Source organism: Rhinatrema bivittatum, chromosome 13, assembly GCF_901001135.1.
Source record: "Rhinatrema bivittatum chromosome 13, aRhiBiv1.1, whole genome shotgun sequence".
NCBI classification, from domain to species: Eukaryota; Metazoa; Chordata; class Amphibia; order Gymnophiona; family Rhinatrematidae; genus Rhinatrema; species Rhinatrema bivittatum.
Genome location: NC_042627.1, coordinates 1,163,090 through 1,187,738, shown reverse-complemented (window position 1 = coordinate 1,187,738; position 24,649 = coordinate 1,163,090). Strand labels below are relative to the sequence as shown.

The window sequence follows — 24,649 nt, the reverse complement described above, 5'->3', positions numbered from 1 at the left end:
CAAACAAATAAAAAATTTTGCTTTGAGAACTTGTGGAATTTAAGATTTGTTCCTGCACCATTGTTGTTGGGTATTTGCTGATGTGCAAGGTTTCGCTTCGGTACTGTTGTGGTAATAGTTGAAATCTCCCATATGTTAAAGATCATACTGAAAATCCTGGAAGAAGAGCAGAGCACCAATGAAATAAGAGTAAAGAGAAATAAATAAGATGACAATCTGGACACAATCCCAGGCAAACAGATAGTGGGATATCAATGGAGGAGAATCCACCTGAGAATCCACTTAAAGTGTGATGAGAGAGGTAGGCGGAGAAACAAGGTAGTACGGAGTCCTGAAATCAGAATCTATTACTACTCTAGTCTCAAAGAAATCAATGTTGGCAAGATTTTCTCCTAATGAAATGGTGCTTAGAATCATGTAAACATTGGCTTCAAGGAATGGTACTTTTATATTTTTCAAGCATACTTTTTATCACTTTACTGACCACCATCAAACTAATAGGTCTGTAATTTTCCACATGCTCTTTGCTCTCTCTTGTGGAGTGATAAAATACCTGTTCTACTCCAGTTTATTGAAATTGATTCTATTTTGTAGATGAACAAATCTGAGGTTCCAGTACATTGTATACTTTCAATTGTGCAAGTACTTACATACATCTTCAGCAAATTAATTTTTATATTTATTTATCTAGGTTTTTTCTATATCGGCATTCATGAGCAAATCACATCATGCCAGTTTACATTAGAACAGGGGGTGCATAGAACAATAAAACTTTAACTGGTGCATCAGGGTTGCAGTTACAATGAAACAAGGTAATAGAACTGGGAGGAGAAAATAGCAGTATAGGTTAACATAAGTTAATAATTATTTACAGTGCCAGGTGGCTACATTATTTTGGAGGAAATGGAGGTGGTTAAGTGTTGTCAAGGAAGGCTTGTTTAAGTAACCAAGTCTTCAATCTTTTTTGAAACGTTGGTAGACAAGGTTCTTGGCGCAGATTCGCAGGGATGGAGTTCCAGAGTGAGGGTCCAGCAGTCGAGAAAGCCCGGTCTCTTGATGTTGTATTCCTGGTAGATTTTGTGTTCGGTACCTGGAGGGATCCTCTGTAGGCTTCTCTAGTTGGTCTTTGAGAGACATGTAGGCTAAACGGATATTGAAGGTCCAGAGCTGTTAGGTGGTGGATGGACTTGTATATGATGGTGATGGACTTGTAGATGATTCTGAAGTGGATGGGTAGCCAGTGAAGATTTTTTTTAAGATGGGTGAAATGTGGTCTCTTCTTTTGGAGTTTGTGAGAATTCTTGCAGCCGTGTTTTGTACCATCTGTACATCATGTGTTTTGTACCATTACCTAAGATCACTCAGTGACAGTAAATCTTTCAAAAAAGAACTCAAAACCTGGTATTTCAACCTAACCTTCCGCGACGGAGTCAGCTAAGCCTTCCACATCCCTCTTCCCACCTCTGCCCCTCTTCTCCCCCTCCCTTCATCTACCACCCCCTCCCTAATACCCGCACTCCTCCACCTACTTCCCCTTCCTACCTTCCCCCAACCCTTCCATGACTTCCCACCCCTCCCCTTCTCCTTACCACCCCTTTGGCATCCCATCCTACTTCACCCCCCCCCCTCCCTCTCCTCCTTGTCACTGGTTCTTCAATTTTTTGCTACACAGCCCTCTATCCAGCCCGCCTCAGCTGATCCCCCCTGGCCCCACCCTAACTCAGCTCCCCTCTAGAGTGCCCCAGTGACTGTTTTAGTTACCTATCTGTTTACCAAGTTATTTAAGTTGTATAAGATGTTATATTTGTATTTGTATAAGTTACCAATTGGTCACCACTATGTTTAAGTTGTTTATCCTGTAATCCGGAGTGAAGGCATCCCGTTATACTTCGGTATAAAAAAGCCTCGAAATAAATAAATAAATAAATCTGTAGGGGTTTGATGTATGAAGATGGAAAGCCCAGGATGGTAAGATGGAAGGCCCAAATGGTAATTTGCTCACTCCACTGTCCCTTATGTCCTTGCCTTTTGTTGCTAGTCTACCACTCTCTCCTTCTAGGATCAATACCAAGCATATAAAGGAAAACTGGTTCTTACCTGCTAATTTTTGTTATTGAAGTACCACAGATCAGTCCAGACTCCTGGATTTTGCCTCCCTGCCAGCAGATAGAGACAAAGTTTCACTGACATTGTACACAATCCAGGGTGCCACCTGCAGTCCCTCTGTATTGACCTGTACCCAAGAACATAAGAAAATGCCATACTGGGTCAGACCAAGGGTCCATCAAGCCCAGCATCCTATTTCCAACAGTGGCCAATCCAGGCCATAACGAGCTGGCAAGTACCCAAAAACTAAGTCTATTCCATTTTACCATTGCTAATGGCAGTGGCTATTCTCTAAGTGAATTTAACAGCAGGTAATGGACTTCTCCTCCAAGAACTTATCCAATCCTTTTTAAACACAGCTATACTAACTGCACTAACCACATCCTCTGGCAACAAATTCCAGAGTTTAATTGTGCGTTGAGTAAAAAAGAACTTTCTCCGATTAGTTTTAAATGTGCCCCATGCTAACTTCATGGAGTGCCCCCTAGTCTTTCTACTATCCAAAAGAGTAAATAACCGATTCACATCTACCCGTTCTAGACCTCTCATGATTTTAAACATCTCTATCATATCCCCCCTCAGTCATCTCTTCTCCAAGCTGAAAAGTCTTAACCTCTTTAGTCTTTCCTCAAAGGGGAGCTGTTCCATTCCCCTTATTTTGGTAGCCCTTCTCTGTACTTTCTCTATACCCAAGCCAAAATGACAGCCATAACCATAAATCTCTAAGCAAACTAAGTAAACACCCTCCCCTCCAATTAGCTGGAAGGTGAAGTTGCCAAAAAAAAAAAAAAAGGAAAACTTGTTTCCCCAAATTTAACATAAGCGATCAGCATTGAAAACCTCCAACAACTCCACACTATATGTAAAGCAGCAGTACGAGTGGCAGACTCTTCCCACAGTAAATGGGCAGGTCTCTGGACTGATCTGTGGTACTACAAGAACGAAAATTAGCAGATAAGTAGAGCAAGTTTGCTTACCGTAAACTGTGTTTTCCGTGGATAGCAGGGTGAATTAGCGATGACATATGGGGGATCGTCCTCCGGTCCTTTAGGTGGCAGAGCTCCTCCAAGCACACAGAGCTGAGATAGCAAATGTTGCTTACCTGATGTAACAGGTGTTCTCACAGGACAGCAGGATGTTAGTCCTCACAAATGGGTGACATCGAGGATGGAGCCCACCACGGAAAAACTTCTGTCAAAGTTTAACAGAACTTTGACTGGCCCCTACTGGGCATGCCCAGCAAGGCACTGACCCTGCAGCCAGCAGGGGTCTCCCTTCAGTCTGATTTTCAAAGCTACAGGCAGTGCCTAAAAAGTAAAAAGAAAACGAACCCAACACCGCGGGGTGGCGGGCGGGTTTCGTGAGGACTAACATCCTGCTGTCCTGTGAGAACACCTGTTACATCAGGTAAGCAACATTTGCTTTCTCACAGGACAAGCAGGATGGTTGTCCTCACAAATGGGTGAGTACCGAGCTGAGGATGTCCTGACTTGCACCAAATGCACCCAACGGTGTGCAAGAGGCACAACAACTGGGGTGGAATTTGGGAAAGGGCATCCGCACCCTACCGGGCAGGTGGAAGGGTGTTGGTACATCATGTTGGAAAAAGGTTACGCAAGACAGATTGGCCGAAGATGGAGTCCTGTCTTCCAGCTTTGTCCAAACAATAATGGGCTGCAAATGTATGGAGGGAACTCCAGGTTGCAGCTTTGCAGATGTCCGGAAGCGGCACCGATCGAAGGTGTGCCACTGACGTCGCCATGGCCCTCACAGAGTGTGCTTTAACACGGTCTTGAAAGGGGATGCCAGCTTGCTCATAGCAGAAAGCAATGCAGTCCGCCAACCAGGAGGAAAGAGCCTGCTTACCCACAGGTTGTCCTAACTTGTTAGGATGGAAAGAGACGAATAATTGAGTGCTCTTCCTGTGAGAAACTGTATGGTCTAGGTAAAAAGCTAGAGCCCGTTTACAGTCTAGGGTATGCAGGGTCTGTTCTCCAGAGTTGGAGTGGGGCCTGGGAAAAAAGATAGGTAGTATGATGGATTGATTAATATGAAACTCCGAAACTACCTTAGGTAAAAATTTAGGGTGAGTGCGAAGTACCGCCCGGTCCTGCAGGAGCTTAGTGTAAGGCGGATAGGTAACTAGGGCCTGTAATTCACTAACCCTGCGAGCTGAAGTAACAGCCAAAAGGAACAACACTTTCCAAGTGAGATATTTCAAGTCACAGGAGTGCAGAGGTTCGAAAGGTGGTTTCATTAGACGACCAAGAACCAGGTTAAGGTCCCAGGATGGGGCCGGAGGACGCAAGGGTGGCTTCAGATGGAGCAAGCCCTTAAGAAAGCGTGTTACCAGGGGTTGTACTGAAATAGGACTACCCCCAATACCTTTATGGAAGGCGGCTACCGCACTGACATGCATTCTTATAGAAGAGGTTTTAAGACCTGATTCAGAGAGATGCCATAAATAGTCCAAGAATTTCGAGATTGGACAGGAAAGGGGTTCAAGGGACTGAGAAGTGCACCATGATGTGTACCTTTTCCATTTGTATGAGTAAGATCTTCTTGTGGAAGGCTTTCGTGAAGCTATTAGGACACGAGAAACGGAATCTGAAAGGTTAAATGGTTGAAGGACTAACCTTTCAACATCCATGCCGTCAGGGACAAGGCTTGGAGGTTGGGATGGAGGAGGCATCCGTCGTTTTGAGTGAGCAGATGCGGGTCCATTCCCAGAGGAATGTGCCTGCGGATGGAGAGATCCTGGAGTATTGGAAACCATACTTGGCGTGGCCAGTAAGGTGCTATCAGGATCATGGTTCCTCCGTCCTGGCGTAGCTTCACGAGAGTCTTTGACACAAGAGGAAGTGGAGGGAATGCATAGAGCAGACCGGTTGTCCACTTGAGGGAGAACGCATCCGTCGGCCGAGAGTGCTGGCTCCGGATGAGAGAGCAGTAATTGTCCACTTTGTGGTTCTGAGGGGACGCAAAGAGGTCTATGCAGGGAAAACCCCACTTTCGAAACAGAGAGGTCGCTACGAGAGGGTTGAGTGACCACTCGTGTGGTTGGAAGACACGGCTCAGCTGGTCTGCCAATACATTGTCTACTCCCGGCAGGTAAGTGGCCCTGAGGTACATAGAGTGGGAGAGGGCTTCCGCCCAAATCTGCGCAGCTTCCTGACACAGAAGGAAGGATCCTGTGCCTCCCTGCTTGTTTATGTACCACATGGCCACTTGGTTGTCCGTCTGGATTAAGATTATCTGATGGAATAGATGATCTTTGAAAGTTCGGAGCGCATAGCGGATTGCTCGAAGTTCCAGGAAATTTATCTGGTGTTCGGCTTCCTCTTTTGACCATAACCCTTGGGTTTGGAAGTCGTCCACATGTGCTCCCCAACCGATGTGAGAAGCGTCGGTGGTTAGGATTACTTGCGGATCCGGTGGGAGAAAAGGTAAGCCCTGAAGGAGGTTGATCTGAGTCGTCCACCAGGTTAAAGACAGGCGCATCGCTTGTGTAACAGTGACTATGGAGGACAGAGGCTGAAAAGCTTGAGTCCATTGGTGTCGTAGAGTCCATTGTGTTACTCTCATGGCTAGTCGGGTCATGGGAGTGACTTGGACCGAGGATGCCATGTGACCTAGGAGAATGAGGAATTGGCGAGCCGTGGCAGTGTTTTGAGACTGGAGCTGGCGAGCTAGGGATATTAGGGTGTGAACCCTCTGATGAGGAAGGTAAGCCTTTGCCTGTAAGGTGTCCAAGTCTGCCCCAATGAAGGAGAAGGTTTGAGATGGGACTAAGCAAGATTTCTCGTAATTGACAAGAAACCCTAAGGAAAGGAGTGTTTGAATTGTCAATTTTAGGGAGGATTGGGCAATCTGTTGGGTGGAGGCCCTGATTAGCCAATCGTCCAGGTAGGGGTAGACGTGGACACCTTCCTTCCGTAGGAATGCTGCTACCACTACGAGACATTTGGTAAAGACTCGTGGAGCAGATGCCAGACCGAAAGGCAATACCCGGTATTGATAATGGTCGCGGCCTACCAGAAATCGCAGATACTTGCGATGAGATCGTGCGATCGCAATGTGAGTATAAGCGTCCTTGAGGTCGAGAGAACACAGCCAATCCCCCCTTTGTAGCAGAGGGAGCAGCGCGCCAAGGGTTACCATTTTGAACTTCTCTTTTTGAAGGTATTTGTTGAGGGCTCGAAGGTCCAAAATGGGACGTAGTCCCCCTGATTTCTTTGGTATTAGGAAGTATCTGGAATAGAATCCCTTCCCTCGTTGAGAGGGAGGGACGGGTTCTATAGCATTTGATTGCAGAAGAAGAGATACTTCCTGTTGTAATTGAGCCAAATGGGTGGTTAGACTCCACGCTTGAAGAGGCGGGGAGTCTGTTGGAAGAGTTATGAAGTTGAGGTGGTAACCCTGTGCGATAATTGCTAGCACCCACTGATCTGAGGTGATCTGCAACCAAGCTTGTAAAAAATGGTACAGTCGACCTCCTACAGGGATGTCTGGAAGAGGGGCTTGGCATGTGCTCCCTACAGGGGAGTCAAAGGCCAGCCGCAGGCCCAGGAGGAGGGGCTACAGTAGGCCTTTGTTTCCTAGGCTGACGTGGCTGAGGTCTGGTAGAGGATCGAGCTGGACGAGGCCTAGCCGATGGAGGATAGTAACGACGTGGCCGAAAGAACGACTTTTTAGAGTCCTTCTTAAGTGGTTGTTTGGAGGAAACCTCAGACGGAACAGAGGAAAGTTGTTTCAACGTCTCGTGGTGATCTTTTAATTCAGCGACAATTTGCTGAATTTGTTCTCCAAACAAATTGTCCCCTAAGCAGGGTAAATCCGCTAAACGATCCTGGACCTCTGGGCGAAGGTTGGATGACTTTAACCAGGCCCAACGTCTGGCCGAGATGGCAGTAGCTGAAACTTTTGTGGAAGCATCGAAGATATCGTAAGCCGTTCTGATCTCGTGCTTCCCCGCCTCAAACCCTTTGTTAAGAAGGGCTTGAAGCTGTGGCTGGTACTGGTCCGGTAATGTGTCAGCGTAATCTTGCATCTGTTTAAGGATGGCTCTGTTATATTGAGTCATGTAAAGTTGATATGAAGCTATGCGAGAAATCAACATAGCTCCATGGTACACTTTCCGTCCCACACTATCCAGGAATTTATTGTCCTTGACAGGTGGAGTGGAAGAGTGTGGCTTTAGACGCTTGGCCTTTCTTTGAGCGGACTCAACCACAACAGAGCGATGATCCAGTTGAGGCTTTTGAAAGCCTGGTGCTGACTGGACGAGGTATGTGGAGTCAGCTTTCTTGTTAACTGGTGACACAGATGAAGGAGACTCCCAGTTTTTCTTTAAGAGATCCAGAAACACCTGTGAATGGGGATGGAAGCGATGATTTTTGGAGCATCCAAAAATTGGAGCAGTTCCATCATCTGGTGTCTGTCATCGGTCTCAGATTGCAGCTGAAAAGGTACAATTTCTGACATCTCCTTAAAATTAATAAAGGAGAGATCCTCTGGAGGAGATCTTTTTCTACTCTCCGTAGGAGAAGGTGGTGATGGTAAATCTGTGTCAGAAGATGTATCATCACCCCAGGTATCGTAGGGATCACTTGGGGGTTGAAGCCCTGACGGACCTGGTTGAGGATCCGAAGGCATCGAAGGAAACCTTGAAGGAACCGGTGCTGCAAGCGGTACTGGGAATGGCATCGAGGGCTTCGGTGCTGCCGATGGAATTGGTGCCGGTCTTGGAATCGATGGAGCCGAAGGATAAATCGGTGGAGATATACGAGAAGGCACCGATGGGACCACCCCGGAAGGGGGAATCAGGAACGGTGTTTCTCCTGCCGATGAGAATCCTGTCGGAGACGGTGGCGCTGTCGGTGCTACTGGAATCATCGATGGAAGGGCATGTACAAGTGCCTCCATGCGGTGTAGTAGCGGGGCTAGCACTTCCACCAGAGGCTCGGTGGACGGTTCCCTCCTCGGTGGCGGAGTCGGTGCCGGAGTCGATGCCGGAATCGGTGCCGGTGGAGGTTGGAACCTTTGCATCGCTTTCTCGATGGCCTCCTGGACCAGCCGGTCCAGTTCTGCCCGGAGACCAGGGGTAACAATACCCGGCTCGACGGGAGAGGGAGGCTGAGGCAGAGCCGGAGGGACCACCGTAACCGGTGGGATCACAGCTCCCACACCCCGAGAGGGTGAGGGTTTCCTCGATGCCTGCGAACGAGACGTGGACAGTGCCAAGTCTGATCGAGGCCTCTTAGTCGGTGGCTCGGCTTGTTCAGAGGTCGATGACTGTGGATCCTCGACAGGCCGAGACTTGTGCCGTCGATGGCGATGCTTGTCCTTTCGGTCTCCTCGCCCATCCGGGGAGGGGACAGGAGTCGACGGCCGAGAAGTCATCGATGGTGGACGGTCACCGGAGGGTTGACGATGGTGGTGCAACTTCGACGGTGCCGGTTCCGATGACGTCGATGCTATCGATGGCGTTGGGGTGGGTGCATGGAAGAGGAGCCCCATCTTCTCCATCCTGGCTTTGCGACCCTTAGGTGTCATTAAGGCACATTTGGTGCAAGTCAGGACATCATGCTCACTACCCAAACACAAAACACAAACCCTATGGGGGTCTGTGATTGACATAGTCCGGGTACAGTCCGGACAACGACGGAACCCGGTCGCCATGGCCTAGGGCCAAATTTAGCCGCGGGATCGGTAAGTGCCAACAGGCCTCGAGGGCCAAAATCGACGGCAGTCGATGAAAAACGGCAAAAAACTTACCGGAGTCCGCAAAGGTGACAAAAATTTGTCGAAGGGAGACCCCTGAGGGGCAAATTTTTCTTCGGAAAGAAAAACCGAATTCCTGTCAGGAACGTGGTAAGAAGAGCTCCTTTCACCGCGTGGCAACTGCTGCGCGGAAAAAAGAAGACTGAAGGGAGACCCCTGCTGGCTGCAGGGTCAGTGCCTTGCTGGGCATGCCCAGTAGGGGCCAGTCAAAGTTCTGTTAAACTTTGACAGAAGTTTTTCCGTGGTGGGCTCCATCCTCGATGTCACCCATTTGTGAGGACAACCATCCTGCTTGTCCTGTGAGAACCGTGTGCCTGCCTGGGTATATAACCACTTGGTCCTCTGTCTGCTCCAGTCTGTTATCCAAGCTTGCATTTTTACCGTTTAGAGACTGTCTGGGGAGGCGGGAGGGTTAAACATGGCTAATTCACCCTGCTATCCATAGAAAACACCGTTTACGGGAAGCAAACTTGCTATTTTCCACAGATAAGCAGATGAAATTAGCCATGACATATGGGGAGTCCCTAGCTAGTAGGTTGGGCGTCCTCTAGTCTCAAGAGCGCTGGTAATTTATTTTATTTAATAATTTTTATATACAGACTTTTCATGCAAGCATATCAAATTGGTTTACAGTAGTTAGCAATTAACTGTTCCTATGCCGGTCACTCAACCTGTCACCCGTTCACGGACATTCTCTTTTAGCTGTTCCCACCAGAGATGGCTTGGTCCAGAGCTACATTGCAGTCATTTTCCGGTGAAGGCAGTAGTGTGAGGGCAGGTATGCAGCAATGACCATGTGGCAACTGGTATGACCCATGGATAGGTAGCTCATTCAGGTGGACGACGGCTGTGCCATCATTCTACTTGGCGAGCTTTGGGCGATGCAGGTAACTCTCCGCTCTGATATAATAGAACAATGTGCTGCTGTGGCATCCAAGTTGATATGGGTTTCTTGGAGCTGGGTAGTCCAAGCATTGGATGTAAGGCATGAAGCTGAGAAACCTCCTACTCTGCGTGCGTGCATTTACAGTTAAATATGTGAAGCCGTCCTTCCTCCTCTGATCTCTGCGGCTTCGACTGGATCAGTAGAGCGACTGTGGTTAGGATGGAATGGTGATACCGTCTTCGGAAGGAAAAGGGGGATGGGGGTAGGTTCTTAAGCTATTCCGTCCTGATCAAGTTCCAACATAGTGAATAATGGGTTAGCACTTGCAGCTCCTCGATTCTCCTTGCTGATGCTAAGGCAACCAGAGGGCCTACTTCCCAGGAAAGGTACCGTCTGTGGCTACTGTACATTCTCGAAGAGCAGCAGCCCCCGCTGTTCCTGGACCAGCTGAAGACCCATGGTGTTGGTATTCTGGAACAGATGGGCGCAATCAAAGAGCCTACCTAGTGGATGTTGTTGCTAGTCCCGCCTGATGGACAAGTAAAGGTATAAAAAATTGCCATGCTGGGTTAGACCAAGGGTCCATCAAGTCCAGCATCCTGTTTCCAATATAGGCCAAACCTGGCCACAAGAACCTGGCAATTACCCAAACACTAAGAAGATCCCATGCTACTGATGCAATTAACAGCAGTGGCTATTCCCTAAGAAAACTTGATTAATAGCCATTAATGGACTTCTCCTCCAAGAACTTATCCAAACATTTTTTGAACCCAGCTACATTAACTGCACTAACCACATTCTCTGGCAACAAATTCCAGAGCTTAATTGTGTGTTGAGTGAAAAAAAAATGTTCTCCGATTAGTCTTAAATGTGCTACTTGCTAACTTATTGGAATGTCCCCTAGTCCTTCTATTATTTGAAAGGGTAAATAACCGATTCACATCTACTCGTTCAAGACCTCTCATGATCTTAAAGACCTCTATCATATCCCCCCTCAGCTGTCTCTTCGACGTGTTTTGAATGCGTGGCTTACTTGCCTGACAATCTTTTCCGACCCTGGTACCTCTAGGATTATCTGCACTAAGGTCAGGTACATGAACACTGTCCCTTCTAGCTCCCACTATGTGGCAGGGAAGGGAGTCGATGAATCTGAAAGGGACCTGTTCCGTGACGGTCAGCTTGGTTGACCGGCGGGTGAGACAGGTGTACCCCTATGGCTGGGGACATCCCCGGAATTCCACTTGCGTTTAATTTATGATGGTGAAGGTGAGCCCCCTATGATATAGCAGGCTCCCCCCCCCCGCATATATTGTAATGCGTACTACTTCCTGGTAGGTCGTTTGTAGACTGTGCCTTCTTTTCTTGTTTAAGACTCGCACTCATCCTCGACTTCTTGAGATCTTGTTTCCGCGATTACCAGCTAGGGATATATTCTTACCGCTCTCTAAGGGTGCAACCCCAGTTGCAACTCCATCTCCATATTCTTAGTGGTATTACTTTAGCACGACGTGGGGATATGGGGGAGGTTCGAACCGCAACTCCACGCGGTTGGACGGGATGTGCTCCCAATTGTGACTCTGCGTCTGCTGCTGTTGTAGTGTTTGGCGATTCCGGGTGACAGAAACGTGGATTTCCCCTATGCCACGGCTGGTTGTATCCTCTGATGGTTATGCCCCCCCGAAGGCTGGATTGCATCACTATATCCTGCTTTTATTACCCAAGCTTCGGATTCCCTTGATTTGTACCCGAAGAGATTGCCTGGGCGACCAGGTGATCAGTTGGTTTCTTGTGCGCATCCCCTCTAGTGGCGCTTGCTCAGTCACGCCAGGCGTGTGGCAGCAGTGGTCTTTACGACTGAAGGCCTCAACCTGAGAGATATAGGGCAGATGTGCTGCCTCTTGACGTATGAAGCTGCAGTTTAGAAGACCCACTTCGCAGCTGTCTGGATACGTGCCAGTATTCCCCGTGGGTGGAATGTAGCCCTCTCTACAGTTGATACACGCCTTGCTGAAATGTGGGGGGAGTTGGCTTCATCATAGAAGGCAATTTTCACCTCAGACTTCAAATCTGTCTTGTGTGATGTTACAAAGAATGTATAACTCTCTCTATAGAATTTATGAGGGGATTTTAGCCACGTATCAAATGGTCAAAAAATAATGGCCAAACGTCCCAATTAAATATAGTGCTGAAAAACACCGTGTTATGGATTTTTTATCTCATTATAAATGGGCCTCATATATAGGCATAAAGCTCATTGTGTGTGAGCAAAAGTTATTCAATGCCACATTTTAATCATAGATCCAATAATGATTTTTTTCTTTATGCTTTCACCAGTAGTGTCCCATCTGTTATAACATTCGTTAGTATTTTGATTTAAACGTTACTTAGCTTCTTTGTGATTCAAAAGAGATTCAATGGAGAAACGCTGTTTTTGAATTCATGAATTCATGAGTGCATGAGGCTGAGAGAGCTAAGGATGTTAGTCCTCACATATGGGTGACATCAGGATGGAGCCCAATCACAAAACACTTTTGTCAAAGTTTCTAGAACTTTGACTGGCACCTACTGGGCATGCCCAGCAATGCACTGACCCTGCATCCAGCAGGGGTCTCCCCTTCAGTCTCGTGTTATAGTAAAACTACGTGCAAAAAATAAAATAAGAAAATGTAAACGAACCCAACTCCACGGGGTGGCGGATGGGTTTCGTGAGGACTAACATCCTGATGTCCTGTGAGAACACCTGTTACAGGTAAGCAACTCTGCTTTCTCACAGGACAAGCAGGATGGTAGTCCTCACATATGGGTGGAGTATCGAGCTGAAGATGCCTGAGCAAAGCACCAAATGCACCCAAAGACGTGCAACAGGCACAATAACAGGGGTGGAAATTTGGTTAGGAGGGCATCCTGAACCCTGAGGTGGAAGGATGTTGGGAAGTTAAACAGAAAACAAGTTGTGTAGAATGGACTGGCCAAAGATTGAATCCTGTGTGCCAGCCTTATCTAAGCAATAATGGGCTGCAAAAGTATGGAGAGAACTCCAGAGAGCAGCCTTACAAATATCAGCAAGCCGCCAGTGCGCTACTGATGTCGCCATGGCCCTGGCCGAGTGTGCGTTTACACGGTCTTGTAGCTGAATGCCTGCTTGCTGGTAGCAAAAAGAAATGCATTCCGCCAACCAGGAGGAGAGGGTCTGCTTTCCCACAGGATTTCCCAATTTGATGGTAACAAAAGAAACAAACAATTGAGTGGATTTCCTGTGGGCCGACGTGCAGTCCAGATAGAAGGCTAGAGCACGTTTGCAGTCCAAGGAATGCAGAACCTGTTCTCCTGGGTGTGAATGGGGTCTGGGAAAAAAGGTAGGTAGGATAATAGATTGGTTAATATGATATTCCGACACTACCTTCGGCAAGGCGGGTAGGTAACTAATGCCTGTAATTCACTAACTCATATAACTTGTCATATAACTAATATAACTCATATAACTAACTCATATAACTTGTCTAATCGACTCCACTGTGTAAATTGTATATAATTCTTACCATATAAGCAATTACTCTCTGCTTACATGCCCAGCTCTCCAGTTAGAAATTGTTAATCTATCCCTTTTTTTCTATCAGCCTTGTTCCACATTCCCTGTTGTAATGTAACTTTCGCTTTCAGTGTTAACTGGTTTACCCCCTAGTTTATTGTAAACCGGTACGATAAGACCTGGTCTTGAGCATCGGTATATTAAAAGAATTTAAATAAATACACTAACTCTGCGAGCGGACGTGATCGCAAGAAGAAAAACTAATTTCCAGGTGAGATAGTGGAGAGGCTCAAATGGAGGTTTCATGAGCCGTTCCAAAACCGCATTAAGGTCCCAAGCAGGGGCAGGAGGGCACAGTGGAGGTTTTAAATGGAGCAAGCCTCTCATGAAACGTGATACTAAGGGTTGCGTTGAAATTGAGACATTTCCTATACCCTTATGGTATGCAGACACTGCACTAACATGCACCCTGAAAGAGTAAGTTTTTAGGCCTAACTCTGACAGGTACCAGAGGTAGTCTAGGAACCTCGCAATGGAACAAGTGAAGGGGTCTATGGACATGGAAGTACTCCAGACCGTAAACCTCTTCCATTTAGAGCGATAAGACCTTCTCGTTGAAGGCTTTCGTGAAGCCACAAGGACTTGGGATACAGACTCTGAAAGGTTAAAAGGTTGGGAGTATTAACCTTTCAACATCCAGGCCGTCTGAGACAGAGCTTGGAGGTTGGGGTGACACAGATACCTTTCATTCTGAGTGATCAGAAGGGGATCCTTCCCTAGAAGGAGTCGTCGTATTGATAGGTCCTGGAGGACTGGAAATCACACCTGGCGTGGCCAGTGGGGAGCTATCAGAATCATTAATCCCTTGTCCTGCCGGAGCTTCACGAAGGTCTTTGAAATGAGAGGAAGTGGAAGGTACGCATAAAGGAAACCGCTGGCCCAGGAGAGGGCGAAGGCATCTCTTGGTTGCGAGTAGTGACTGCAAACGAGAGAGCAGAAGTTGTCTACTTTGTTGTTGTGGACCGACGCAAAGAGGTCTATTCGAAGGTAACCCCAACATTGGAATATAGTGTCCGCTACCATGGGGTTGAGAGACCACTCGTGTGGATGGAAAGGGCGACTCAGCTTGTCCACCAACACATTGTCCACTCCCGGCAAGTAGGTTGCTTTGAGGCATATCGAGCGGGAAAAGGGCCATGCCCATATCTGTGCAGCTTCCTGACACAGGAGGTAGGAGTCCGTTCCCCCTTGTTTGTTGATGTACTACATCGCAACCTGATTGTCTGTTTGAATCAGGGTGGCTTTGTTTGATAGGCAATCCTGAAAGACCTTGAGGGCATACCTGATCGCCCATAGCTCCAGGAAGTTTATCTAATGTTTGGCTTCCTCTGGAGACCAGGTTCCCTGAGTCTGCAGGTCGCCTACATGTGCACCCCACCCGAGGTTGGATGCATCTGTTAAGATATTTTGAGGATCTGGAGCCTGAAATGGAAGGCCTTGAACGAGAGTGCAACGGGAGTGGTGCATCCACCAGGCTAGTGACAGACAGAGCTGTTTGGTAACTTGGATAATGCTGGACATTGGCTGACAAGCTTGAATCCACTGGCATTTTAAGGTCCACTGCATTACTCTCATGGCTAGGCGAGCCATTGGAGTGACATACACCAAGGATGCCATGTGACCCAACAGTATGAGGAAGTGACGAGCAGTTGAAGATACTAGAGTCTGTAGTTGATGCACCAGAGATGTTATGGTGAAAGCGCAATCTTGGGGGAGGAAGGCTTTCGCTTGTATAGTATTTAGGCTGGCCCCTATAAAGGATAGGGTTTGGGATGGAACTATTTTGGATTTGGAATAGTTGATCAGAAACCCTAAGGAGATCAGGGTGTTGATAGTGAGATGCAGGGAGGTTAATGCGCCCTGCTGAGTCAGAGCCCTTATCAACCAATCATCGAGATAAGGATAGACATGCACACCCTGATTCCTGAGGAAGGCTGCGACTACCACCAGGCACTTGGTGAATACTTGTGGAGTGGACACCAGGCCAAATGATAGTACACGGTACTGGAAATGACGAGGGCCGGCCAGGAATCGCAGGTACTTGCGAAGAGATGGAGTAATTGAGATGTGTGTGCAAGCGTCTTGGAGATCTAGAGAGCATAGCCAATCTCCTCTTTGTAGAAGAGGAAGTAGAGAGCCCAAGGTTACCATTTTGGATTTTTCTCTGTGCAAAAATGTGTTTAGTACGCAGAGGTCCAGTATCGGGCGTACGCCACCTGACTTTTTTGGTATTACAAAATACCGGGAATAAAATCCCTTCCCCTGCTGGGAGAGGGGCACTGGTTCTATTGCTCTGGATTTGAGAAGGGATGAGACCTCCTGTTCAAGCAAGGGAGAGTGCTCAGACGTCCCTCACGTCAGCCAAGGTGGAGAGTCTGCTGGAACAGTCAGGAAATTTAGGTGGTAACCCTGAGTGACTTCTGCAAGTACCCACTGGTCTGTGGTGACTGTATGCCAAGCGCTGTTGAAGTGGCAGAGCTGACCACCGACCGGTATGGATGGAAGAGGAGGTTGGCTTACACTCTCTAGGAAGGAGTCAAAACCCTGACGCTGGTCCAGGCTGAGAAACTGGCTGAGGTTTTTGAGGCAGAGTCTGCCTGGATTGACCTTTTTGGTAAGGTCTGGAAGGGCGTCCTCTAGAAGCCAGAGGATAAAAATTTCCTTGGCTTGAAGGTCAGCCGCTTAGTGTCACGTCTGAAAGTTCTCTTAGGGGCGGAAGGAAACTCAGACGGCACAGAAGAAAGCTGGCGCAGCGTTTCATGGTGATCCTTCAACTGCGCCACAGTCTCTCGGATCTTTTCCCCAAAGAGATTATCGCCCACACAGGGTAGATCTGCTAACCTGTCTTGGACTTCTGGTCTTAAGTCCAAGGATTTGAGCCAGGCCCATTTTCTTGCACTAATTCCCGCTGCAAACACTCTAGAGGCAGAGTCAAAGATATCATATGCAGTGCGGACCTTGTGCTTTCCAGCATCTAGACCTTTCTGAGCCAGAGTATAAAGTTGAGTCTGGAGTTGCTCTGGTAAAGAATCAGAGAAGTCCTGGATCCTTTTAAAAAGGTCTCTGTTATACTGCGTCATGTATAACTGGTAAGAGGCAATGCGAGATATGAGCATTGAGCCATGGAAGACATGCCTGCCAAAAGTATCCAGGGATTTTTGTTCCTTCCCTGGAGGTATGGAGGAATGAGGTTTTGAACGTCGTGCCTTTTTCTGGGCTGATTCAACAACCACAGAGTGATGATCCAATTGTGGCTTTTGGAATCCAGAGCTGACTGCTCCAGATAGGTGGCATCTGTCTTGCGGTTGACAGGTGGAACCAAACATGGGTGTTCCCAGTTTCTCTTCAGGAGATCAAGCAGGATTTCATGGATAGGTATAGACATGACTTCCTTAGTAGATCTAGAAATTGGAGTACTTCCAGCATCTTGTTCTTAGAGTCCTCTTCAGTCTGAAGCTGAAAGGGAATGGTTTCAGACATTTCCTTGATGAAATTAATAAAAGATCTTCTGGTGGAGAGCGTCGTCTTTCATCTGGGGGAGAGGGCTCTGATGGTAGATCATCTCAAATTCTCCTGGCTAAACAAATAGCCATCAAGAAAAACACTTAAGACTCAAGTCCTTAACTGTAGCTCTCTTTAGTGGTTCAAACTGAGCCTTACACAATCCTCTAAGGACTAGATTCAGATTCCAAAATGGACAAATGTTCCGCACCTGAGGACACAAGTTCTTAGCTCCCTGAAGGAACCATAGAACATCCGGATGTACGGACAGGATACCCTTGCACCCTTAACTCGGAGACAACCCAATGTCGCTACCTGGACATTCGGCGAGTTAAAGACCAGTCCCTTAACCAGAACCTTTCTGTAGAAAAGTCAAAATATGAGACACCATAGCCTGAACAGACAAGGCTGCACTCCGACAACAGCAGACCAGGACTCGAAGATACTCCAAATTCACACAGACATCAAGGATATGGAAGGTGGCAATAACTGCTTTGGAATATCCCCTTTAACTCAGTTATCTCCTCTCAGAAGTGAAGATGTGAGATAGAAGTGAGCTGCCTGCCCCAAAAATATTGGGCCCTGGTGGAAAACAGGCGACAGATGTCCAAACCTCAGGGGCCCATCTATGGCCATGTTGATCAGATCTGGGAAGCATGGTCGATGTGGCCACTTTGGATCTACCAGAATCACGTTGCCTGGATATTTCTCTATCCGCTGTAATCCCTCGTCTACCAGAGGCCACAGGAAGGAAGACAAAGAAGAATTCCTCAAGTCCACAGCAGCACCAGAGCTCCGATTCCTTTGAATCGTGTTTTGTTCAGCGGCTGTAAAACCGTGATGCCTTGGTGTTCTTTTTGGTCGGGATATCCCCATCTTCCATGAATGAGACACATTGCTGCCGCCAACAGCTCCCATTCCCTGGGGTCTAACTTTCTCAGACTGTTAAAATCCACCTGAACTTAGTTCACTCCGGCGATGAGAGACACTGCCAGCCGCTCCAAGTGCTGTTCTGCCCAGAGAATCAACTCCTGGGCATCTCGAGCCGCTGCCTGATTCTTGGCTCCACCGCCATCGCATTGTCTGATAGGATTCTTAGTGGAAGGCTGCGTAACCTTGGCAGACAGGCAAGCAACGCGAAATGCACCGCTCTCATCTCTAACCAATTGATAGTTCAAGAGGCCTCCTGCTTAGACCACTGACCCTGCGCCAACTGATCTTGCCACACCGCCCTCCATCCAGAGAGGCTTGCATCGGTGGTGACTATTATCCAATTCAGAATCTCCAATTCCGCACCACGCCCGAGACTGGTGTGAGTAAGCACCACAAAAGACTATCTTTAGCTCCCCCCTCTAATGGATGGGGGAAGATGCAACTCTTCCCATAACAGAATCCAGCGGGGGAAGAGTCCCCTGCAGAGGCCACATATCTGCAAACGTCCAATGATTTAATTCTAATTTTGATGCCATAGAACCCATACTTGTAAATAGTCCCAGACCTTGGGCACCGAAAGCTCTAGCAGAAGCCTAATCTGACTCTGCAATTTCCACAATCTCTCTCCGTGAGAAACACTCTCCCTGCTAGTATATTGAATTGAGCTCCAAGAAACTCCAGAATTTGTAAAAGGACTAAATGGCTCGTTGCTAGGTTCACCACCCATTTTAGAGACTTCAAGCGCATTAGTACCTTTTTATACTGATTGTCGAAAGGTCATTTGATTTCACATGTATAAGCCAGTCATCCAGATACACCAACACCCTTTTGCAATACGACTGCCCCCACCAAGGTATGTGGAGCTGTCACCAGCCGAAGAGAAGGGCTTGAAACTGAAAATGTTCCCTTAGGACCATGAACCTCAGGAATCTCTGGTGCTCCAGCCTGATGGTTATGTTCAGATATGCCTCTATCAAGGCGAGAGACGCCAAGAACTCTCCCTTGTGTACAACCGCTATGACAGACCTCAGAGTTGGACCTCAAGAGTTTCCATGTGAAAACAGGGAGCCTTGAGAGCTGCATTTACCTTCTTTAAATCCAATATCTCTTGAATTGGATCCAGGGAGAAAAGAAACAGGATGCTTAACTTAAAATTGACCTCCGGCTACACTAAGCGTGTTCAGGGTCTGAGCCAACACTCGGACCATGCCGAGCGTGTTCAAGGTCTGAGCCAAGAAACTCAGTAAGTCATCTCTGAGATAAAAAAAAAAGAAAATTCAGAGCAGAGTCCAAAGCGGCTCACAATCATATGCAATTTCTCCCTCTAGAATTGAGAAAGCCAAGTTCCCGTAGTAATCCTCTGATGTCTCATGATCCACACACCCCTTTGACCACCACCAGGGACAGCCTCCCTGCAGCATTTGCACACCGTGACTGACAAATGGGAGGCCCAAGCATTGCCGGGCACCCCTGCAGAAAGGTCTGCAGGCCCTGGATACATTTCACCCAGGAGGAGGATGGATCTATAACAAACCTTGCTTTCTCCAGCCTCTCTTGGGGAAGCTTCTGCCCTTGGGAACAAGGGAGAAAAACTGACGATTGCCTCGCCTCCCACTCCACTCCCCCAACAGAGACACCATAGGCTGAGGGGATGTCCCAACATAAGCAAAAGCTGTAATAGTCAAATCGCTTTGAGCATCTAAACAGCACTGACACAAACGGAGAGAGAGTGAGGCCTGAATTGCTATCACACAGCAAGCCTGACAGATAGCTTGGACCTGTTTATCCCTGGCGCCTAGCTCTCCTGAACTTTGGCTCTAGGCTTCCTCCTGTGCGCATAACAATGCCACCTGGGTGTACATGCTCACCCCTCCAGCATGCATGCAAATATGTGTGTAAGACTAAGTTGAGATTGCATGCACACAAGTACATGCGCAAATATGCGCTCCAGTCTGGGTCACGGCCTCACGCGCACAAGTACCCGTGCATATACGCCCGCCAGTCGAGGTCACAGCCTTACTTGCACAAGTACCCACGCATATACGTGCACAAATACCTATGGAAATATGCGCTCAAGTCTAGGTCGCAGACATACTTGCTCAAATCTAGGCCGTGGCCATACACACAACACGGTGAGAATGCACACACGAGAAAAAAACCTCTGCAATGGCCTACTACATGACTAAGTAAAGCCTGCCTGCACCTTCAGCGTTTTTAGGCCCAGATCTGTTTAAAATCCGGCACCGAAAATCATGGGCCTTACGAGCTTCTCAACAGCTCAGGTTTCTTGACTGGCGAGAATCCATGGAGACTGGAGCCACGAGCCAGCATCTCGCTAAACATGCTTTGTGCATAAGCAAATTAAAACCAGCAGAAGACCTCTAACTCCTCCTCGTGCAAGTGCCTCTCTGCATTTCTGCGGGACAGTGAACTGCTGGCAATAGTTGAGGAGGGTATTATTCCACTGCCTCTCCTGCCAACACTTCTAGGGAATCGAAAATGGCCGCTGTTTCTGTGCTGACGGGGAAAGTCTCAGCGCTAGACCTAGTCACCACAAGGCTTATTCTCTACTGATGTGGTCATGCTTGATCCGGACTTTTGCTGCACGCACAGGCTGTTCCTCCCCGCACCCACGGCACCACCAGCGCTTCAATGGGAAGCAGGGGAACAGTCCCTCAGCGCCATGGAACCAGCACCTGGTTTCCTCCGCAGGCAGATAAACTGCTGAAAAACCTCATTGCTGAGCTCCCAGAGCTGTTAAGGTAGTTTACCCCCCCCAGAACCTCGCTGCTGCACAGATTCCTCTACTAGTTCCTTGTTCTTTTTTTTTACTCTATGAGAACAAATAAAGATACACAGAAACCAATACTTTCCTTTGGTGCAGAAGTTCAGCTTTTAGGAGTGCAGGCCGCATGCAGATCAGAAAAAAGCCAGACATTTTTTGCTTCAAAACTTTACCAAATTTACAATACCTCCTCCCTAGAATGGAACACAGAGCTGCTAGCAGAAAAAAAAAAAGAAAAATCAGCCAAATTAAAAAAGGGAAAGACTTAAAAAAAACCAGCCACCCTGCGCCTATAGCTGCCTCAGCAGCCTCGTGAAGGGGAGGGATCTGGACCACCAGGTTTACACCCCATGGAAGAAAGAAGTGAGCGTACAAATGGGTCACCAACCCTCAGTTCATCCACCTCGACCAGACAGGGAAGGACCCACTAGAAACCAAAAACCCCCTGGGAAGAAGGCTCATAAATCCAAAGTCTCCTGACTGCAGAATTGCAGGTTTTGCACCATCTACTATTTGCTGGAGACAGAGAAATACTGAGGGACTGCAGGTAGCGCACTGGATTATGTACAGTGTCAGTGAAACTTTCTCTGTCTCCATCTACTGGCAGGGAGGCAAAACCCCCAAGAGTCTGGACTGATCTGGGTACATACATGGAATAAGTGATATAGTTGGAAGAGAGACCTTCCAGCTAAATCCACATTGCCTCTCATTTTACTGGATTTACTTTGAGTTTATGAGCAGAGCCTATGAGCTACCTGATCTAGACAATTATCATGAGCAGCCAAGTTCACAGATTGAAGGCAGTTAATTGAAAGTCATCAACATAGATCGAAGGCCTACACTCACAATTCTAGATAAGAGTAGTCAGTGGAGATAGAAAAATATTAAAAAGGGAAGACAGAACAGAACCTTCGGAGACATCTTGGGGAAGATGCATGGGGTCTGAAAGCTGTGAATTCCATTTAACTTGAAAGGAGCAGTTGGCTAAATAAGAACCGAACCGGCTTAATGCTGCATCAATGAGCCCAATCTCTCTTAGTCAAGAAGCTGGCTGTGATTAATGGTGCTAAAGCAGCTCTCATTGTCCCCATTGTCATCCCTTAATCTAACATTGTTCGCAAGAGCCAGCATAGTTGATTCAGTGCTATGACCTTTATGGGTGTTAAATGGAGTTATAAAATTGCCAGTGGTTTGTGCGCATAAAAGTATGGGTTTTACCCTATTTTGTACATACTTTTATTAAAAAATCTGCACATAAATTAACACAAGTAGAGAGTAAATGTAACTTTATGCATATTATTTCAGACAATTTTCAAAGCGGACTTGTGCGCATATATTTGTTTTGAAAACTAGCACAATTTATGCTGTTTTTAAATGAATAAGTTATCCTTTAAATGTGATGTTCATTAATCCTAAGGAACTTACCCTTCTTTCATTCCTGAAACACTAAGTGCAGTCTATGAAAATACTTTGCTAACGTCTCGTAGCACTTTTGGATAAATTTCATTAGTTCCTGGAGCCTTGTTTTTTTTAAATCAGTTTTTTATTGTCTCCTAGCTTATGAAACTACTGCTGTTTAAATTTAGAGGTCTAGCGCCCTTACCTGTGTGGTGCTTGGCATGCCGCAACAGCTGCTTCTGAAGACGAAAAAGTCGCCCACAAGAAGGGTGTGGACACACATACTTCTTCTTCAGCAGATGCTGGTATTTGATGTGATGCTGAGAAAGACAAAATGAAATTACTTTCCTTAATATTAATCAATGATAGAAGGTCAATGGAATCACATGCAATTCACATGACTGTGCTACAGTGCTCTGTAAATGTTTTTTCACAATTTACATTTTTTTAAATATTTTGCAGTCTGAAAAATACAAGTTAAAATGCATGAAAGTAGGAGGATGTTTTCCTGATCTACACAGATCAAACCACCGAGTAACAAACTATCTCATATAAAAATCTAAATCCGTGTAATAGAGATAGTAGTGTAAACACTGTAAAATGCATGCAACAGTTTAAACCAAAGGTTGGACTAAAGGGATATCAGCAAGCTTGGAATTTTTTTTAGTCCTACAAACACAATTTGGACTCAGGTGAACATGTGCTACTCAATCATTCATCCCAGCGCATAAAACAGATCCATTCTTGGTTTTACTTTTCCCCTTCACCATAGTATCAGAAATGTAGGGGGTTTGGATTGATTTCCATCATCATATAAAAACTAACTCGATCTGGCTTCTTTAAATTGAGAATGTTATCTGGGCTTAAACATATTTTAGAGGATGTAGAAAGTGTATGGTTGTTCAGGCATCTATTCTCTCATTGATAGATTATTGTAATACTGGTTACTTAGGACTACCAACTTTATCTTTAAGATCAACCAACTTCTATAGTATTCTGCTGCCATATTCATTACTGGCAAAAACAGTAGGGCACATATTACATGTGTTTTAGGTAGTTCACACTGCTACCAATTTTATGCGGGTTCAATATAAAACTGCAATGTTGATTTTTAAGCTGATTTCAACTGATAAATCACATTGGGCAAACGTAAATGGAACAGACTTAGTTTTTGCATACTTGCCAGGTTCTTAACATGGAATAGACAGTTTTTGGGTACTTGCCAGGTTCTTATGGCCTGGATTGGCCACTGTTGGAAACAGGATGCTGGGCTTGATGGACCCCTGGTCTGACCCAGTATGGCATGTTCTTATAGTAAAATAAAACACAAAGAACCGAAGCACTTGTTTTGTATGACTAACTCTTAAGCAACCAAAAAAACAAAGTATAGAACACTTTTTTGTGAGGTGCTAATATGCACACCAATTTTACAACTGATTCTAACAGAATTATATTTATCAGGAATCTTTTTTATCTTTTTTTATCTTTTTTTATCTTTGTATATATAATAATATAATTTGAACCGCATCAGCAAGCCTGACAACGGCAGTGAACCCACTTGCCGTCCGGACTTCTCGTCATGTGCGGCAGATGTTGTTTGAATCTTATTAAAGTATTTCTGATAAGAGGCAACTCATTAGATATCCTCTGGATCCCGTTTTAAATGAAAAAAAGCATCAAGAAAGACCGCACTGTCCAAGCTAACACCCGACAACGGCCGGTGTTTCGCGATCACAATCGCTTCATCAGGAGTAAATATTCACAAATTCCTTCGTTGCGGCAGATGCTGTAAAAAGTCAAGAGGACACCATACTGTCAGTTCTGATAAATATAAAAAAATTTTACTTAGCTTAGTGTTGAATGTGGCACCGCCAACCTTTCTGTAGGACCTGATGGTCTCTCAGTATTTTACAGCCGTACGGGACAGGACACCCTAGGACGCCTTGGTCCTTTTAAAAAGCCCGCGCTTTTGCGTATCTGATGACGTCAACACGAAGTTGACGTCCACGGATGATCATGTTAAAGAGTATTTGTCCAATTAATCCAGAAGCAACTTAATGCTAATCAGTGGTAAAAAAAGAGATCAATCGAAGAAAAATCAAAGAAAAATCAAAGAAACACTTGCAGTTCTAATGCAGAGTTCAGGCCATCCGGTTCTACGGTCTGAAGTCGGTGAATCCATCGCTGTTCCGCGCGTAGGAGGCGATTGTTAAAATTCCCGCCTCTCCAATTAGGAGACAATTGTTCCAGGACACACACTTTTAACTGTTCAAAAAGGTGTTGAAACGCCATACAATGTGCAGTTAATGGGGCAGTTATCCGCCCGGTGGAGATACAGGAACGGTGTTCAATAAGCCTAGTCTTCAGGGCACGTTTCGTTTTGCCTATGTACATCTTATTGCAGGGGCACTGTATTACGTAAATCACCCCAATAGACCGGCAGTCCATGAAATTTTTAAGGACAAAAGTAAAATTTGCACGAGTAAAATGTATCGCTGATGTTGTAATCATTACTGCACATACTGTGCATTTTCCACATGAAGTATGTGCTCCAATGGTTATTTTTGGTTGAGGCAACATAGTATCCGAATGTACTATTAAATCTTTTATGTTTGAACTCCTGGTAAATGCAAATCTCGGAAATTCATCAAATTCACGATGAGTCTGT

The 24,649-nt window shown here is 46.4% G+C and overlaps 1 protein-coding gene across 8 annotated transcripts in view; it reads right to left on the bottom strand.

The window, feature by feature from the left end:
* Positions 1-24,649, bottom strand: part of ZFP91 (ZFP91 zinc finger protein) — a 151,947-nt gene that overhangs the window by 28,850 nt on the left and 98,448 nt on the right. For all 8 annotated transcript variants that reach the window (XM_029574761.1, XM_029574752.1, XM_029574756.1 and 5 more), the window contains one exon: positions 22,187-22,301. In XM_029574761.1, the coding sequence (XP_029430621.1) occupies positions 22,187-22,301 (115 nt within the window). The remainder of the gene's footprint in view (positions 1-22,186; positions 22,302-24,649) is intronic.